Source organism: Spea bombifrons, chromosome 3, assembly GCF_027358695.1.
Source record: "Spea bombifrons isolate aSpeBom1 chromosome 3, aSpeBom1.2.pri, whole genome shotgun sequence".
NCBI lineage: Eukaryota > Metazoa > Chordata > Amphibia > Anura > Pelobatidae > Spea > Spea bombifrons.
The window spans coordinates 86,187,038-86,207,786 of NC_071089.1; the positions used below are offsets into that span (position 1 = coordinate 86,187,038).

The 20,749-nt window shown below is 36.9% G+C and overlaps 1 protein-coding gene across 23 annotated transcripts in view; it reads left to right on the forward strand.

The window, feature by feature from the left end:
* DLG1 (discs large MAGUK scaffold protein 1) overlaps positions 1 to 20,749 on the forward strand; it is a 73,763-nt gene that overhangs the window by 50,871 nt on the left and 2,143 nt on the right. For 5 of the 23 annotated variants that reach the window (XM_053459565.1, XM_053459566.1, XM_053459575.1 and 2 more), the window contains 15 exons: positions 667 to 811; positions 902 to 1,025; positions 1,638 to 1,794; positions 2,690 to 2,792; positions 5,394 to 5,508; positions 6,179 to 6,355; positions 7,514 to 7,583; positions 10,876 to 10,975; positions 14,441 to 14,482; positions 14,756 to 14,791; positions 17,550 to 17,600; positions 17,945 to 18,046; positions 18,557 to 18,729; positions 18,814 to 18,923; positions 19,449 to 19,540. In XM_053459565.1, the coding sequence (XP_053315540.1) occupies positions 667 to 811; positions 902 to 1,025; positions 1,638 to 1,794; positions 2,690 to 2,792; positions 5,394 to 5,508; positions 6,179 to 6,355; positions 7,514 to 7,583; positions 10,876 to 10,975; positions 14,441 to 14,482; positions 14,756 to 14,791; positions 17,550 to 17,600; positions 17,945 to 18,046; positions 18,557 to 18,729; positions 18,814 to 18,923; positions 19,449 to 19,540 (1,597 nt within the window). Of the gene's footprint in view, positions 1 to 666; positions 812 to 901; positions 1,026 to 1,637; positions 1,795 to 2,689; positions 2,793 to 5,393; positions 5,509 to 6,178; positions 6,356 to 7,513; positions 7,584 to 10,875; positions 10,976 to 11,466; positions 11,501 to 14,440; positions 14,483 to 14,755; positions 14,792 to 17,549; positions 17,601 to 17,944; positions 18,047 to 18,556; positions 18,730 to 18,813; positions 18,924 to 19,448; positions 19,541 to 20,749 lie in introns of all 23 variants that reach the window. The other 18 variants (XM_053459572.1, XM_053459573.1, XM_053459582.1 and 15 more) reach the window with 6 other exon arrangements.

Sequence of the window (20,749 nt, forward strand, 5' to 3'; positions counted from 1 at the left end):
AGTATTGCTGAATTAATTGGGTAAATGTACACACTCGGGGACTCAATCTATACACTAAAATATTTCCAGTGGTCTTTGTCTGCTTCAAACTATTGTGCATTAAAGTTAGAAGATATGATACCACTGTGCTTAATTATTTTAGTCCCTTGTTAAGATTAATTAAATAATATTATATTAGTATTCGCTAACCTTTCAGTGTAGTTATCAGTGTGGGTCACCGTTATGTGAATACTGACATGAATGACCCATTCGTAATGTTCCGTTAATGGAATTTAAAAAATAACATTACAGCTACAGTGAAGTAAGCAGGTACAGTATACCTTTCTCTTACACCTGCTTTCATGTATATTACAGGGCATTGTGATTAAAATATTGTGCATGATTATCCCTCTTTAGAAGATTTTTTGATTAGCCTGTGAGACTGAGTAATCCTGTTACAGTACTTCACACACATGGCATGAAGCACATGTACTTAATATGCAAGTTCCAAGTTCTAAATTCCCCCTGTTACTGTATTCAATTTGAACAATGTATAAGAATAAGAAGGAACGTGTAATAGAACCTGGGCATATTTAAAACAAAAGCCTTTTCCATATCCATACACTCTTTTTTGCATGCCAGGCAGTAATTGTATGCATTGCTAAAAGGATCTCATTTTCCCTTTAGGTGAACTCTGTGTGTTTGGAAGATGTTAGTCACGAAGAAGCCGTGACCGCTTTAAAAAATACGTCCGACTTTGTTTATCTGAAAGTAGCAAAACCTACCACCATGTTCATGAATGACAGCTATGCACCTCCAGATATCACAAACTGTAAGTTTAAAACGTTTCTGGCACAATGTGTATTAATCTATTAGTCAGTGTGTTTGTGTTATAACACTGTGTATGTCTGATTTGTTGCAGCATATTCTCAGCAAGTGGATAACCATATCAGTCCTTCTGGATATCTAGGGCACCAGTTACCTCCCTCTCCCGGTAGATATTCCCCTGTCCCTAAAGCAATGCTTGGAGAAGACGATTTAACACGGTATGGAACTATTTTTCACAGACTGTAGTCTGTCTGCATCAAACATTAATGATAGCTTCTGGTATTGTTGTGTAATTGTGACGGAGACCTACATTGGGACAGATGGTGCAGTTAGCGTTGTATAGAGGTCTGCGCTGGCAGCTGCCCCTTTGCTTATTGTGGAATTTGAGCTGCTCGAAAAGCTGGTAAGAAGGGGAGTTTCTGACCCCCCCCCCAGGTGGCCCATTTACACCATGGAGGTTTGTTCCTAGCCAGTGCAGACTTCACCCAGCATACTCAGTCCCTTCTAGGGATATATTTTATACCTTATGTTTGCCTAGCCTGTGTCTTGAGAACTCGTGCTAGGAAGCAATATATGGAGATATGGAGCAGTGATGGGAACGGGACCTCATTCAGCCACATCACTTTATGTGTAAAGAAAGAAATTCAACATAATCTTTTGACAGACATTCCAGGAATCCGTGAACACGATGTTTCATCAGTATATCTGTAATACATTTAAAGCGTTCTTTTTTTTCTTTTTGCCTTTTTTTTTGTATAACCATGCAGCGGAACCCCCCCCCCTTTGATGTGAGCATAGTATCTAATTTCCAAATACCTCTTTATTTTTAGGGAACCAAGAAAGATTGTATTGCACAGAGGAACAACCGGGTTAGGCTTTAATATTGTTGGAGGTGAAGACGGGGAAGGAATTTTCATTTCGTTCATCCTCGCCGGAGGTCCAGCTGATTTGAGTGGAGAGCTACAAAAAGGGGACCGCATTATATCAGTATGTTTCAGACAGATTAAGTATATTCTGTAAAATCCTGATGGTTTAAATTACAAGCATTGATAACTCTGGACAAACTTTTTAAAAAAAAACTTGGCAACTAGGCATATATTTATTAATCGCCTTTCTAACTAGCATCTGGGCTGACTTTCCAGCCTGCAATAAGGCAACTTGTTTCATAGTAGTATTATATTATTTAGTTTATATGAGATTGAGCTGCCATGTATATGGTTAAAAATAAAGGTGTATTCTTTGTAATCATAATGTTTGTATTTAGGAACCATTATTGTATTCATCCTTCAGTCGTTATAGTAATAACACTATATTCATGGGAAACTGCTGCATTAAGTAGCCTACATGCCTGGATTGATAGAGAGTGAAGAATTGTGCTGATTGATTTTTAAAGCCGGAAAGCATGGTGGTATAAGGGACTAAAACTGGATTAGCCATAGCCCAAGGCCAGCAGATAGCAAGCATGTCACTCGCTAATACACAGCAGATCAATCTGACAGGAGGAGGGTAATGCAAGTAAGCAAACTATGCTATTTCTGCTTCAGCTCACAGATCCTGTCTGAAAATGAAATAAGTAACATGAAGGGCCGTACAAATCATCTACTTTAGCATGACAGTTTTGTATGCCGTTTGCCGGTTTGCTGTGCATATTTATACTTGCACTTCCAGGGCTTTCCAGATATAGAATCCTGTACTAACCTTGCCCGCCTAGTTTTTACCTTTCTTACATCTTGCATGTGTTCCTGATTTATAGACTGCAGCACACGCTAATTTGATTCATACTGAATTATAGATTCTGAATTTCCCTAGTAAGAAATGACATATGACTAAAATCTAAAAAAAAAAAAAAAAGTTAATTTGTTTCATGATAATCATTTTTCAGGTAAATGGTGTTGACCTTCGAGGTGCCACTCATGAGCAGGCAGCAACTGCCTTAAAGAACGCCGGCCAGTCAGTTACTATTATCGCACAATACCGTCCAGAAGGTAAGCTTAAGAACCGCCTATGGAAATAGGTCCCAGAGAAGGAATAACATAAGCATTCACAGCCTCAGAGAGGTTTCTTCAGAAGTATAGCTGGTTTTGTAGAATTTTAATTCTGAAGAGGTTTAGAAAGCTTTGCATCTCATTCACTGAATATTTTAGTCCACTTAACTTGGACCTATATTACAGACGCTGCCTTTGTTATTTGTAACATTCACCAAGTCCCAGCTCACAAGGAACCCGTAAACTGTATCATACATGCTTTACATGAAGTTGTGTTTTGTCACCATATGAGGGACGTTCGAATGTCCCTCCTATTTCCCCATTTAGCAAGGTTTTACAGTGCAGATATAATGGGTCTTATCGAACAGCAAGGTGCTGAAATCTAATTAAAAAAACAAAACAAAAAACTCTGCCACCTACAAATAATCCTTTAAGTATATACATATTGCTATTACACCATAGCAACAGTGAGTAATGCACATGCTTCTGTGTGACTGTTTCAATTTTAGATATTCTGGATCCAGTATTAACCCGTGGGTAAAAATAATACCGTTTATTACAATATACTTGAGGCTTATGTCTGCCCCAGATTTGTTAAAGCATTCATTAAATGTTATTTCTGGTTCTGCACTTGCAATATTTTAGCAAGCGGTGAGGATAACAGATTTCATGGCAGAGGGAGAATGCAAGTGAACAGTTATGCTATAGTTACATTTGACAATGAACAAGTCTAATTAGTTGTGTGTATATATACAGTGTCTCACAAAAGTGAGTAAACCCCTCACATTTTTGTAAATATTTTATATCTTTTCATGTGACAACGCTGAAGAAATGTCACTCTGCTACAAGTGTACAGCCTGTATAACAATGTAAATTTGCTGTCCCCTCAAAATAACTCAACTCACAGCCATTAATGTCTAAACCTTGGCAACAAAAGTGAGTACACCCCTAAGTGGAAATGTCCAAATTGGCCATATCTAGCAGGGCAGAAATGTCACAAACTGACTTCCACTGTGAAGATCTTGGTGGCTGCTTTACATCATTTGCAGTTAAGATGACGGCTGAATCTCCATTCATTGGTGTCCAGTCATAAAAGCTACTGGGACCATTCTCACTTGCTTAATCAGGCGGTTATTGTGGAACATCATTAAAAAAAAAAGTGTCACGTTGTAAGTCGCTGAGCCCTTCAACATGACCCAATGTACTGTCAGTGTTTGTATATGTAGATCACTGCCTATGTTCTTGAGTTTATACACCCAGGTCGTATACTGTGTGTGTATTACAGATTGTTGATGTTATCCTGACATTTGACTGCATCTGTGATTTTACATTGTTGAATGGTTCACATAGGAACATTTAATTTCCCACAACCAGAGTTTGCCACCTCATAGCTCCAAATATGTTATCACAATATGACCTTAAATGCTTAAGATATGGTGTTATTGTAATATAAATCCTGTTCTTTATTCTTGTGCTTGTATATTTTATCCAAAATGTAACATTCTCAGTGAAGATGACTCAGGCACACACACAGGGTTTATTTGTAGGAGTATCCTAGCAATAACCAGGTATTCCATCACAGTATGATGCGCTGGGCTGCCATGGAAACACTGGGGAGCATATAAATGTCGTCTGTCCAATATTCCGGCAAATTATATACTGCTTGCGCAATTTAACTCTTTAGTAATGAGGTAAAAAGAAATTCACTGCTTAAATATATTCTTTATATCAGTTTATGTAAATAAAATAATAACTGAACTCTCTTATTTCCTCTATAGACATACTGTTTGTGCGCTGGTTTTCTAGAATTTATTTTGGTTGTTAATGCAAATTTGGGATATTGTTCCAGCAGAAGATAACTCATGGTGGGATTGAGGACCATTATGTTCTGCCCCTGCCTCAAAATCTTGCTTAATCCACTAGTTTCTCTATAGGACTCTTTGGACCACTGGCTGGGGGGGGGGTGTAGCAAATGATGGAGGTAATGATGGGCAAAGGATGAAAGAAAAGCCATTGATGCCATTATTTTGTTCAATGTTGACCCAAATTAGTAATACAGATTCTACTGTGCTCGTTCAGCTTTATATTACTAATAGTCATAATGTAGCATTTTTGTTTGTGGATTAACAGAATATGGGTATTTAACACATTTTGTGTTTGTATTAATAGTTATACAAGCATCAGTAGAAATGCAGTAAAATACATTGGGCAGTGCTACAGAAATCGATGGCACTATATAAATCAATACTAGCAATAATAATGGGAACGGTTGATGGTAGTATCCTTTTAATTTAAGTTAGTTGGTGCGTTTGATGACTGCAGGTCAGGAGCGTCGGTACCGTATCTCTGCTCAATAAATTTGCACAGAGCTTTAAAGCAAAGGGGCGATTTATCCTGCTTTCTCAGAGGGCAGTTCTGATGGTTGTACAACGTCACAAATATTGTCTTATATTTAATCCTATTGTAATCATAGTCTGATACAGTTTATCCCTGGTTAATCTGTATAGATCTTGCTCCTGAAAGATGTATTAGACTTTAATTTTGTAATGTATTATATTAGCATTCAGGTCTTGTGTGATGCATCACATTTTTGTTTTGTAGAATATAGTCGTTTTGAAGCAAAAATCCATGATTTAAGGGAACAGATGATGAATAGCAGCATCAGCTCAGGATCTGGCTCCCTTCGGACAAGCCAGAAACGATCATTATATGTCAGGTAACCTTGTGAGCAGCTAGAAAAATACAGCACCGTCCCATTTCTTTTTCCTTGTAATTACGCATCTTACATTCTAGTGCTTGCAATGCATTGTGTATTTTTTGGCTCATTTAATTATGAGTTATCTAACATTAAAGAATATGACCAGTGACAGTTGTGATATATATGTATATATTATATTATATTATATTTTGCTGGTGGCTCTGCCAGGAGCGTCATGCTGGAAAAGGGCTGTCAAACTTAGTTGTGCAGAGTGTGATCTTGAATCTTGAGACAAGTATCTGGCTGCACATTTGTAGATGGAGTATAACACTCTATAAACACACACCACAGACAGACTTACTCATAACGTTTAGTTAGCACATAACACCCATGGGCTTACACTACCAAACATACAGCTCCGCAGCTCAACAATTAGAGGTGGGCTCTCTGTACGGACGTAACCGTACTACTCCCAAAGCAGTGACAGTGATATTGATCAGTTAATCCCAGTTTCAGTGAAGAAAAAAAACTGTTAAAATTATAATAAAATCCATTACACTGATTGCCAAAAAAAAGAGCAAGGAATAGATTAACGCATTTAATTGTGCTAAAAGCTGTGGCTATGCCAGTATCTCCTTAATGACTAAGGCTTTGCCTTTGTTCTCAATGCACTTTTTATTTTACTCAGGGCCCTCTTTGATTACGACAAGACTAAAGACAGCGGCCTTCCGAGCCAAGGACTTAACTTCAAGTTCGGTGATATTCTGCACGTTGTTAACGCTTCAGATGATGAATGGTGGCAAGCACGTCAAGTTACTCCTGATGGAGAAAGTGAGGAGATTGGTGTTATTCCAAGCAAACGCAGGTACATCTTATTGCATTTTGTGTTCAAGAGGGTAAATCTATTTGCCAAAGTTCCTTAGAAGTGACCTTGGAACGTGTTACGGTCAGAACGATAAATATCCTAATATTTATCTTCATTTGAATAAACTACTAGTATGAATATATATTTTTTTCCTTTTAACATACACAAATATGGTAACTGGTCTTGAAGTGCTGCGATTTGTGGCGTAATCCCCGTGGTAGTGTTTTTGGGTGATCCCATCTTCTTTGAGACCTCATTTGACATAGACTTCAGTGATTCCATCTCCCTGAACAAGCCACATGTTTTACATTGAGCTGAATAAAAATCTCCAAACAGCAGAACATCTAAATAAAGGAAAAAAGGACGAAATTGATATACACAGTCTATTAATTTGTTTAAAATATCCAAAACAAAATAATGGGGGTAATTAAATAGTTAACCGCACCTTCTAAAGAAGCCAGAGTTTATATTATTTAAACTAGGTTGCCTGCGTTTCCTTAAACTAAGTTGCTCATGTTGTATAACATTATAGCCATCATGTTGCTAAAGCGCACCTATCTTAGTGGAGATCAGGTGTCTCTAACAGCAGGGCTCCGTTAACTGGCCAGCAGTGTCTAACCCGCTTGAACCGACCGGAGGAAGAGATTGGAATGGTGGCTAACTTCGTCAACATTTCTTAATCGGATCATCCTCAACCCCCCAGTCCACAGTGTTTAGCTGTATTTTAAAGTATATTAAACATTACATATTTCTAGTGTCATAATTAGAATTCAATTAGCTTGAAACCTACTGGTTGAATAGGCCAGACTGGCCAGTGGACCTCTGCCCGCCATCACTCAATGCACACACGATCTGCCACTCCAGTGAGTATAGAAACACAATGTCTATCCTGGTATCTCCAGCGGTTGGCCATTCACACATCATTTGGTGGCCGTCGGACTTAAAATTCCAGGGCCGCCTGGTTAACCCCAGTCTGGCCCTGGAGTTTAATCATTTCTACCACCATTTTTTTTTCATTTTCTGGAACTCTGTTTCTCCTTGAAGTTTCTTCACTTCTGACCACCTTGTTCCACTATCTAAACTCATTGCTTAACCACAGTTTTCCCAGAATAGCTGACTTACTTGATTTTCTGATGATTCAACCTTTTCTTTTCACAGAGTTGAAAAGAAGGAAAGAGCAAGATTAAAGACTGTGAAGTTTAACTCAAAAGCAAGAGGGGACAAAGGGGTGAGTTTGACCATATTTTCATATTTTTGTGCTGTATTTAACGCGTAATAGTTGGGTCAGGTGTGCCTTTTCTGGCTTTTTAAGGAAGTTGGTCTAAGAGCCGTGGTTTTTTTCTCCATTTTTTTTAATCCATTATGATTAAACTAAGATGATTATAAATAAGTATTTGTATAATATTCTGTCGCCACATTTGCCTAATGAATATTATACAGATTCCACGATAGATTTATTACATAGTAGAGTTAAAGCTCCTGTGATTGGGTGGATAGTTTCTAGATCAAAAGACAAGGCGAAAGTGACTTTGTAATAATAGAGACATTGTCATTCCCAGCTCGAAATAACTGATCGTTTAGGGAAAAACGATAATTTGCTATATTACACGATGCCGTGTTGGCTTGTTGAAACAGTATTTGTTTTAGGAAATCACGGTAAACTTTATAAATCATGTGAAAGTGTGTTTCCTAAACCCTAGGTATCTGATGGTGAATGCTTCTATTTTTGAAGTGCAGCAGTAGAGCTTGCGCTTCAATGTAATATTTACCAGCGTTAGGACACATCAAACGATTGGTGTTTTATTGATAGAATCTTTAAACTGGCTCTTTTTGGGCAACCTCCATAAAAAGCAGGAGGCAAATAAGTGCTTGCTGCATGTGCTAATTTTCATGATTTGCTCAAAATTACATTGCTATAAGTCCCTAAAAGTGCAGTTCTTACACTATTTTACAGTTAAATCTTTGACACACACACCAGTTATCTTCCCAAATAGGATGGCACCCCTTTAAATTGCTGTTCTTGAACAGCACAACACAGACACTATGGGGTTTATTTACCATAAGAGCTGCTGTTAGAGCTGCATTGGTTAATCTATAAACGTCATCCTTTATTGCAACTAATTTATACAAATAACTCATAAATTGGTACAAAAGTTATGTATAAGATAAGCCCTATACAGTATACCAGCAGGGCTATTATTTCTAAACAACTTAAGGACTGCACCTTTAAATGCTTTGGTTGTGTTGAGATGTATGTGTGTTTGCATGATAATATATATATATAGATAGATAGATATATATATCTATATATATATCTATCTATATATAAATTCTATACTATACACATATATACATAGATGTGGAAATGTATCGGAATGACTAAATCATTTTTAAAAACTGCAATTAAGTACCCCATTTGATGTTTTTATATGTAAATGCATGTGCTAAGGAAAACCACACACCGTTTAACTTAATTAACCATACAGTATCCTTGTTCTTGACTGCATAACAATTTGTATACACACTGTGTATTAACACAGCATCTCAAAATGCATGGAATGTGTAAAAAAAACAAACAAAAACAAAATACGCTTGCCATTGATAGTGTACTGCATTTTCTTTTCTCCAATATTTTCCTGGGAAGCTGTGGGAAGTTCTTTTCACAACTTTCGTCTATTTTTTCCTTTTACCTTCCCTTTTCTAAAATTATTGTTGCCACGTAGTTAATTATCCACCAATTGTGATTTAATGTTTGATCTAAAATGCAAACATTACATTTCTTTGCACACACCTAATATGTCATAAAATAATAATTGGGCGTGGGTCACATCTGCTTAGAAAGTCAATATATTAGTATTAATGTAGTCGATTATTTTTTTTTTTTTGTCTGCATTAGTAAAAGTGGATGAATTTAAGTAATTCTCTCAAGTTAATGTTAAAATTTGTTTAAATAATGCAGAAAATCAAATCTACGTATGCTCTGTTATTGTACAGCTTGGCACAATAGGATGAGGCTATTTAAATCAATAAATAATTATTGCGCATCCAATTGAGATTGATCTACCGCATATGCGTCTACTTCTTGTTTTTACATTCTTTCTCACACTATTTACTTTGTTTTGCTGGAAAACCTTAACCTCTACCGTGTGGTGGCCACTAACACAACTAACACACATTATTGCTTCTATCATCTTATGAAGATTTCATTTTGGGGTTTTTCTTTTTTCTAAGTCTGTTGAGTAAAGGGAATGTCATTTTTTTCATAAGTGAGGGTATGATGATTTTGGTGTCCTTCTCCCAAATCCCCCCCCCCATTTTGTTTTTAACCTCACTTTACTAGGTGACAGATATATGGTGTGTTAAGTTATCCTCTACGCTTCTGCCGTTATTAGGCTCCGACCAGCCGCAGTATAGAAACTCGTCTAGTAGTAACCTGATGGGGGTGTATGTATATCTATATATATATATACTTCTAGATGAGCCTCCATGCTGCGGCTGGCCAGAGCTATATATATCCTCAATATCTGTGAAAACCTGGTGTGGGTTAAAAATCCTTTCTAGAATTTCAAGGTATCTACTTATTGCAGTCCCTTTAATGCAGTATGAAATTTCACTGAGCTACTGAAACTGAACCAGGTGTAATGTCTACAGACGGCTCCATATCTAATAATCAGTGTTAGCAGGAATCATTAGTATATCATTAATATGATGTAATGTAATCATTAGTATTATTAATTTATTGTTAGTTTAATTGCATCTCCTAGAGACCATGGTTATTTTCAAATAAAGCCGAAAACCCCTTTGCAGGTACTTGGAGATTGTAATCTATAAATCAGTAAAAGTCATAATAGTTTTCTGTTCCTGAGAATTTAGAACATTAGTAGTCATTATATTCTTTCTCACTCTAGCCTCCTCAGACATACACTTGTGAATAGCTTGCATTCAACACAAGATACCAGTGCTAACGACATATTTACATTGTGTTCCTAGACAGAAAATGATCATGAATGTAAAAAGCTTTTTAGCCCCCGGAAGGCTTTGGAAAATGGTAGTGCCAATAAAACCAAGTATTTACTGTAAAATGTATTAAATGTCATCACATGAACAATTAAAGTTTTTGTCACAAATGGTTAGGGTGACCGTGTTTGTGAATTGTTATAAGATTGTGTTCTATCATAATTTTGTGCGGTTTCTTTTGGAGACGCTTTCTTTCCAAGTAAGGAGTTATTTTACCATTTTATGCATCTTGGCAGACACTACCTGCCTTTTAAACCATAGTGTTTTCTTGGGGCCTGTAATATAATACTATGTGCCCATATATATTACTGAAATAGGTGATTGACAGTATGTTTCTAATGGAGCACAGCTTTACATGGAGAAGTTTGGTTTCTTCAGTGGAATGCATACTGCATGTTACAAGATCATCTTGCTACGCACTCACAAATCTGCTAGGCTGGGGCTTTTTTTTTTTACACAGACATTAGACATCCTTTGTTTTGCCCCCTCCTTTTCTTCTTCAGCAGTCATTCAATGACAAGCGTAAAAAGAACCTCTTTTCCCGAAAATTTCCATTCTACAAGAACAAGGACCAGAGTGAAATGGAAACAAGTGATATAGACCGTAAGTATGTGGGGCAAGCTCTAGAAAGCCCGGCTGTTTTACCGTAGGATGTTACAATGGAGGTATTTTCAAGCATTAGGGGCTAGTGACAAAAAAGTTAAATTGAGATTGTTTACCAGAATCATTTACAGTACATACTTCGGTCAGGTTATGGGTGCTTGATTATAGTGGTGCAGGATTTTGGCTTAATAGAGGAAGGTCTGAGCCTTCTGTAAGCATGTACTGTAATGTGCTTGGTAATATCCCGCATCCATGTGCTGCTGCTTGTAATCATATATTTAAAAAAGAAAAAAATCTATTCATAGGTGTGTTCCTATTGGCTTGAAAAAGATTACATCATCAATGCATATATATCTACAGAAACAGGGACATGTTCCTTAGCTTGGAAATGCCTCTTCCTGTAGCTCCATTTTGGTGTTTGTTACTGACAACTTTTTTTTTCTCTGTGATTATCTTTCTATTTTTTTTTTGCTTGCATTCTGGGACAACAGGATGTCCCTGACGACATGGGATCAAAAGGCCTGAGTAAGTGACAAAAAAAATCTATTCACCTCCAGCTATAGCAGACCTATTACGTTAATGTGTATACTCCCTTGAAATGAAAGTGAAAATCAAATGCTTGGATACATACAGAAAAATACATGATGGCCACAGAAACATATATTTAAAAGTCCACTTCCACTAGGTCCACGCCAATGTCACTAAAGCAACAGTGCCACCTTTGTCCCTAGAATCTTAGTTCCATCCTAACCCCAAAACAGCCTGCCTGTGTCATCATTGCCTCTTGTGCCCCCCCAACATAGACTCACCAGACAAACACTGACAGATCCATGCTCTCACACACAAAAACACTGACACATCCATGCTCACATACAAATATATACCACACTCCATTACCTGGTCCAAGCAGCATAAGTTTCCCTGTGGTGTCACGTAACATAACGTGACCCTGCTGTGTTCCTGTCTCCCCATGGTGGTTCACAATTCTTTAGAACAATTTCTGAAAATTTTAACTGGCACTAGGAGTCAGGAACAAGTTGCGGGGACCCCATAGCGAGACGGGCTTTGTCGCAGTTGTGAGCCCTCTAGGTACACCACTGTCCGTCCTTGTCAAAGTCTTACAGGCCACCATATCTTCCAGGAAATGTCAGGGCACTGCTATACAAGAGCAGCTGTTTATGGCCTTTTGAGTACATAAAGAAGCATTAAGTTTGGGACAAACATTTATGTTTCTATGTTTGCGTTTAGCTGTAATTCTTATCTTTCTCATTTCCTGCACACAAATTATATCTTGTTTCAGGTCAAGAAAGCTTTCTTTAGATACTATTATTTTGATTGTATCATCTAATTTACTATATCAAAAAATATATTCTAAATTTGACTTGTGTATTATACCTGTAATTTTATATTTTTCCGGTTTGGTAATTGGTACTTGGCACATCCCCCAATCTGGAGTGTCTGTTCATATTATGTTTTGTGTTGTTTTGTCATGCATGACATATATTATTATTTACATTATGTATGAAGGTATTAATATTCTTCACCTCACACAAACTGTGTGTCAGTTTACAAATTACATCTTACCTAAATTTCAATATGTCCTCAGCAACATCTCCTGAAAACAGTGATACCTCCCATGCATAGGCTTGTTTGAGGGCTAAACAGCATATTAATATGCAATATTGACACTGGTCACCCTGCACCCATGTCCTATTTGGGACATCATTGAAGCCAACCAGTTTAATTTACCCCCATCAAGCCATATATTTTTGAAAACAAGACACCCCAGGGTGTTTCAGCTGATATAACACTTTCCATACAGTAATTCTACCACCAGCCTTTGTCAAAGTTTGAAGTAGTATTTTTTTTTATGTGAAATTAAACGTAAAAATTTATACCTGAAGTACAATCTGTGTGTGTATTAAAAAAAAACAAAAAAAAAACGCACAAAACAAATTATTTCCACAAACTTTGATAGAATTAGTGCATGAAAAGTGTTAAAATACCACCATTTGAAATACCAAGGTGTGACTAGCTTTCAAAAATATACCATGGTGGTAAATTCCAAGTTGAAAAACTGAAATATGCACCTGAAATTCAATTTGGTTTTAATTAAAATGGGTTAAAACCACTTCCTTGCCAACGAAAATGCCAATGCATATTATTGGATGTTCCTGATTGGATGTTGCCGACGCAGCAATACCCCTTAGGCAATGAAAGTCATCATTGATCACTTCTGAAGTTGTTGCCAGGTGAAGGACAACACCATATTGAAAAACAGCATGTGTTTTGATATGTGGCGGCTGGAACAAGTTTACCATGTGTTGCTAAGATTCCTCAATGTCCATCGTGTAATCGCACAGGCCCCCTACACTTTTTATACTGCTGAATGCCTTGATGTTGAGGCAATGCAGCAACATCATTTGAGAAAAGGAAAAAAAAAGAAAGCAATTGTTCTAAGCACATTTAACCTCATGACATGCCAGGCACGTCATGTGTCTTTAACTATATGTTTTTCTGTGATGTAAGTGTTTAAATGCTTTTAAAATTATCTTTCATAATGGATTTTAACTTCTGTAGAAGCATTGCATTGCCTATTCTCATGTGTTTTTTTTTGTTTCTAACCCCAAGAGCCTAGTAAAAAATGCACAATTGTGCTTAAAAAAAAAAAAAACTGCAAAGGAAATGCCACTTCTGAGTTTTTATGCTTGTGATTTTATCAAATTTTTTTCCCCAGTAATGTGGGTTATATAACAGTTTGGAGCTTGCACAACCATCCATTAAAATAAATTGCAGGATATTAAAAAAAAAAATCAAAATGTTTAGAATTTGCATATCATTATCCAAAAGAACAAAGGTGAAGTTTGAATTAAAGTTAAATATGAATTCCCAATGTATAATCACTCTTCCCTATTTTAAAGGACACTAATGGTGGAGATGCATACTTATACACAAGCACAACCAAAATATATTTGTAAATTTAGCAAGGTTATTTGTCACTTAAATTAATTGGGGGAAATTCTAATAGTTATTGCTTGGATGCTTTCAGTTTTGTGTGGTTTGGCTGCAACTGAATAAGCCAGATCTGAAAACAAATCAATCAAAATTTTAATTTGGCTTGTGTATTATACCTGTGATTTTTATGTTTTTTTTTTCAGTTTAGAAATTGAGTCTTGGCAGATCCCTCAATCTGGAGTGTCTGTTAATAGTAAATGTTGTGTTTCCAAACATTTAATGGTGTACTGTCACACATGGCATATATTACTATTATTAATCATGATCTGTATTATAATGGTATTAATATTCTTCACGCAAAGTAAAGTGTGTCCATTTACAAATCCTGTGCATTTTCTTCTTTTGTTTTCCCAATATTTTCACCATATTCGCCTTGTTAACAATTTAAGTTGTTTTGTTTTATTAATTTCTGTTTTGCGCCCCTCATTTTTTCCATATGTTGCGTTTCAGAACATGTAACCTCTAATGCCAGCGATAGTGAAAGTAGTTACCGTAAGTGTTTTAAGTTTCTTGCTTTCTGTTTCCGCTCCCTGTATTAGGTTTACATTTAATGTATTTAATTGCGTTGTAATATTTTGTATAGCTCTCATTAACATGTATGGTTTTTGAAAATAAGTTCAATGTATAGTGAAAAGTAAAATGTTTGTCTTTTTTGTTAAATTTCACTTTTCCTAACATTTCTGGTTACCCTTTGAGGGGGATATTAAGTGCATATTGAAATGGTGTCTTTTTTTCAATTTCTTCTTCTGCTCTCTAACATGAAAGTAATCTTGATCACGGATGAGTATGGATGCTCACAAGGTCTATTATATACTAATATTTTCTTTTAAACTTTCAAACCTCACTGTTCTTTTTCTCTCTCTCAAAATAATGGATCTTTATAATGAATCAATTGCCACAAAATGGATGGCGTTGAATGCACAGAAGAAATTACTTCATGTGTATTAGTTTAGTGGTTTAGAACAATAATCGTTTCCCATCAGGCTGCAGTGAGGTTTGCAAAGTATATTCTTTTCAGTGGGTTTATTTGCATGGATATTTTGTGGTGGTTTATGTCACAGCTGCATGTTCTGAGTGTTCCTCAGGTTTCTTTACAAAGTGTGCATGCAAGCCCACTTCCATAAAGAAGTTAAACACATCTGAGCAGTCTTTAGTGACGTTTTTTTTGACAATGGGTAAAGAGGACATAATCAGTAGTATAACAATTGGACTTACAGAAACAAGGGTTATGGAGGTCCCTGTTCAAACAAACTTACAAGAGGGAGTTGGGGTGTATTATACAGTGGGTTAAAGCGCCACTGCTAGGGATGGGCCAGCCACATTAGTATAAGTATTGCAGAAAAGGGACTAGAAAAAAGTGTCCTAGGGAAGATGAGGAAGGGCATCAACGTGTACGTTTGTCTTGAGGGATCTTCTAATATTCACATCGCAACCAGATAAAGCCCATATACTCTGAAATCTGAACAATGACATTCCTAATAGCTGCTGTTTTTCTGGCTTTACCCATACCTGGGAACTTTTACGCTCCCTGGAGTCCCTACTTGTGGCGTGCATCCCCGTTTAAGGGGGGAATGAGCAGGGAGTGGGGGTTTTCAGGACCCCGCTCCCTGGAGGATTTGGGTGTCAACGCTCCTGGAGTCTATAACCTATGGCTGTACCTAAACACTCCATATGGTGTTTTACAGGGAGTGATGCCAAACGTACATTTTATTTCTTTTTTTCACTATTCCTATGGAGTTTTTCTCCGTGAGGCACTCCACAGAGTAACTTTTCTCCATCCTGTTTAACTTGATGACTTTATCTGTCTGTCAAGAGGGCTGATACGCGGCTGGCACAGACGCATGGTGACGGGGTCCATCCTAGACGCTGCGGCTTGGGGAAGCCACATTGGGGATATATGGGTTCGCTTCCCCACAAAAAGGGAGCCATTATGAGTAACTTTGCTTCAGTGACCCTTAATGAGAAGAGTATTCCTACCCCTTTTAAACACAGAATTTGACAGTAGATAAAAACCATTTGGCCCATCTAGTCTGTCCATTTGGCCTGATGTAGAGACTCAGACCTTGGTCTTGTCTTGTGTTAGGATAGCTTTATGCCTATGAATGCATGTTTAAATTACCTTATTAGCATCTAGCACGTCCGATGGGAAGCTGTTGCACTTCTTGTTTAATTTAGTTTTGTGATGCACAGATTCCTAAATATGAACCATAAGCACAGCAGTAGTGCCCAAAACTGATTTCTAAAATAAATGTATAAACTTATAAATCTGCTTTTAAGATATCATTAATATTGCATTTCCCATTTTGAGTTATAACGTGCTGGAGCAGATGCCCGCAAGACCACCTTCTATTGTGTTTTGAAAATGCACCCTCATCTGCTCAGTACTGTGCCCTGGATATGTTACTGTTACAGTGCTGTCCCCATAGCCTTTTACGTGCAAACAAGTAGTATTGCAATGCATATCCGCCCTCAGACAGTATCAAAAATATCCGTCTTTATATCTGCATTGACATTTTAGAGCAATTACTTATATAAATAGCATTTAGCACAGGTATGTGCTTCACCGGTACTTTTTACAGATCATTACAAGCAGAAACAATAGTGAACCCGCTGACTCTGTATACTTTGTGACCATCACAACGCTACCTTATATGAAAGTTAATTATCTTTATTCATGGCTGAACATTTGCTGACCTCGCAGGAAAGCAGAGATAACACACAAACTGAAGTTGGACAGTTTTTTTGCTGTGTACAACGGGCTGTATTTATTAGAAAAGACTTAAGTAATTGTACGACAGGTATGGAGTAATCGGCAAACATATATTCTGTTGGTTTCTATAGTGACTGCTTCAATCATGGAAACTGTCCCTAGGTTGTTCCTATTTGCGGTGATAAATATAGTCCGTCAGCTTCTTGAACTCAGTCATACTGATGTTTCCACTCTTGGGATAAGGCCAGACGCTCTTATGAGTACTTTTACACTGACATGGACATCTAACATGTGCTTAAATAATTCCCACATTTTCCATCATTATTTTGTGGAGCATGCATCAAAATGGCAAACACATGACATTCCTACGTTATGTGCTGTGGGTCAGTTCAACTTTCCAAATGCTGCCTTACAATGTCTGTCGGTGTTATGTTTTTTGGGGCCGTGCTCCATCACATAGATATTTTTTATGTTTGGGTTCATTATATTCCAGTGGTGGTTCATTTACATCCGTCTTTATTAAATATGTCTTATAAGGAAGCTGTACAATGTATTAGATATGTAGAGATTACCTATGAACAGTACTCCTACTGTGTAAAACCTCTTGAAACAAAAAGAATTTTAATTCTATTTGAAGAACATGATCAGGCGAAAGTCGTTGCTTGTGTGCATCTTCCATTTTTATTATTTTTCACAATACTTTGTATGTGCACAAGTTACGATTACAGTCACTGCATGCTTCAGACCATCGTTCCCACGGGATGTTATTGCACTGCTAGATGGCTTTATTTTTCACTCTCAAAGGCATCTTCCTTGTTTTTCACCATTTTTTTTTTTTATTATTATTAGGCGGACAAGAAGAGTGTGTTTTGTCATATGAACCAGTAAATCAGCAAGAAGGTTTGTTATATTCACAGATTCATACAGAAATCTCACTTTGCCAATGAGCATTATCATGTTTGTATGTTGGATAAAATGTGAAATGTTAGAGTTTAAAATCTTTTGTTTAAAGGTGAGAATCTCTTTAATCAAACTTTAAAAATGGAGTTATTTTTTTGGCCCATTAGATTGCATATCTGTATCTTCCTATTGGAATACAAGGAGAAAACAATTGTCACTTCTACACTAGAATAAGGAGAAGGCCCCTGGATTTGTGTATTCGGAAGACACTACAGGTTACTGAAGCAAGTACTGGGCTTCATATACACCTCATGTCTCCTTACTTTGGTTTCATTCTGTTTCAGTAAACTACTCCAGGCCAGTAATTATTTTAGGACCCATGAAGGACCGAATTAATGATGACCTAATTTCAGAATTTCCAGAAAAATTTGGTTCTTGTGTTCCACGTAAGTATACATGATATATTTTGTAAATTTTTATTTTATTAATGCAAGCCTTTTAACTAAAATGTTACATTAAACACTTTTTCACTTTTAAGAACGCTTGGCATTGCCATATTGTACATATATTGCACATATAAGTGTTTATATCAAGATACAGGTTATTATCTTTGGCAGCCATAGTATAGAGCATTTTTGACAACTGGCTGCCAGGGGCCGAAAAATTTCAAGTTATAGAAGCTGAGGTAATAGAGATGGGGATTGGTGTCTTATTGAGAGGTTGTGGAAGTTCACTATATACCACTGTTTCAAAAACTCTTGATTATGCTGCAGTCAAACACAATTTCTGGTCCGTTGTTTTTTTACATATGTCATCGGATGTATGTGTTCATCGACTTGCATATTTGCAATGTTATGGCTGCTGGTTTTCTTAATAACTGTATTTCTGTATCTGTAGCAGCTGAACCTGACAACTGAGCAATTAAAGCCTTGAAATGAACTGTCACTGTTTTGCAGATACAACTCGACCAAAAAGAGACTACGAGGTAGACAGAAGGGATTATCATTTTGTAGCTTCTCGAGAGCAGATGGAAAAAGATATCCAGGATCACAAGTTTATTGAAGCCGGGCAGTACAATAATCATCTCTATGGAACGAGTGTACAGTCTGTGCGGGAGGTGGCGGAGAGGGTAAGTCATTCTCGTCACCGTCACATGCTTCATCCTTAAGTCGTTTCTTTAATTTGTGTGTTCTGACTTTGCGTTCTTATTTAGGGAAAACACTGCATTCTTGATGTCTCTGGCAATGCGATCAAAAGGCTACAGATAGCCCTGTTGTACCCAATCTCCATCTTCATCAAGCCTAAATCTATGGAAAATATAATGTAAGCAATACACTTCATGCAATTAATAAATTACACCGCTAGTTTATGGAAAGTTTTGATAAAATGTACATAGCTTGTCACCGTGTCCATTTTGGATATAGACATGTACTGTCTTTAGTGAAATACTGGCCTTGCAATAACAGATTTGATTGTATGTCAGATGATAAAGACACTAGTGTTTGGGGTCACTTAGCTGTTTTCATCCATTTTTGAATTGGGGGTGTGTGTGAAGATATAGATATAGATATAGATAGATAGATAGATATAATTATCTGATCACTGACTGCTATTCTCTAGAACATAACCAAAAGCTGAGCATGAGTTACTTTTCCATCAATACTCTAGGACAGTTATAAGCTAAGCAGGTGTTAAAAAAAAAAACAAAAAAAAAAAAAAACAAACCTTTATAGATGTATGTATATATATATATGTCAGCCCTGCTTTTGATAATTGATATTCATATTTTCACAAATATTGTATGCACTGGTCATTTGTACATTATATTTACCTCCTGCAAACAACCAGGGAAATGAATAAACGCCTGACTGAGGATCAAGCCCGCAAGACGTTTGATAGAGCTATGAAACTAGAGCAAGAATTTACAGAACATTTTACAGGTTGGTATTTTTATTTAATGGCCAACTTAAGTAAATTCACACTACTCAGTCGCTCTTCTTATTTACGTACTGTAGAGAGGATAACTACAGACTGCTTCTATAATAGTTAAGAGAAGAGGCTAAAAGCTAGTTATTGTTGGACTACCAATCCCATGATGCCTTGAAAATATTTGAAATACCAAATGTTATGGGAGATGATTTTAAACAGCAGCTAAGATTTACCTTATAAGAAATAACTGGTTAGGGGGATAAACTGTTCTTTGCTTCCACTCCATATATTGTGGAAGACTTTAGAGTTTGCTGTTCCAGAAAACATTCTATTGGACTGATGCAATATAATAGCATTCCTTTAATTTTTATGACCGGTGGATAAGGTAAGTACCAATCATATTAAAACATATATAAGATAACAATGTGGCCATCACATGAACAAATATTGAAGATATCTATGCTGGCTCCATCTGCTCTGGGAAGCACATTAAGTGTTAAGGCTTCATGACATGATTTACTCGGATTGGGAGGAGTAGAAAGCAATTCCTCTCCGTCACACGCTCAATCTTCCTGTTCTTCCACTTTCCTTTGACCTACCGACTTGGACTATAGCACCACCACATCTCTTCATTCAATTTGACCAGAGAGATTTGAAAAGTGAAGAACTTTGTACCAGTCTATCACATTCTTTCTAGGGATTGTAACATGGAAGTTCCACATTATGAAAGCAATTCTAATTAGAACTTTACTCCTCTGGTGCAGCATTCTACGATTTTCTCCCTCGCACTGCAAAAGGCAGCCACTAGAGGCAGCAGATGGCAGACCTCTGTGCTGGAGGCGCATCGATTTCTGCTAGACCACCATATGGGTTAATCCCCTAGTTAGTTTTGTTTTTTTGTTTACTTTGTTTCTCTCTGTGCACCATCAACTTGAGAAGGAGTTTAGGTGTTTGACTTACTCTGTATTGTGCACCATTAATGTTTTCTAACCATTTTATTTTGTTTGATTATGCAAAAGTGATAAATGCTGCACTGAGGTAGTCAGGCACACATAATCTAACTGTCATTCATAGAGACTCTACGTATGAACATCCTAAACCGGAATATACTTGTTTTTCTGGACTTTTTTTTTGATCATGCATAATTCACATAAGTGTGAGTGGAAAATATACAGTATTAGTTTTGCTTGTTAAAATATAAGCATTAAAGCAACGTTTTG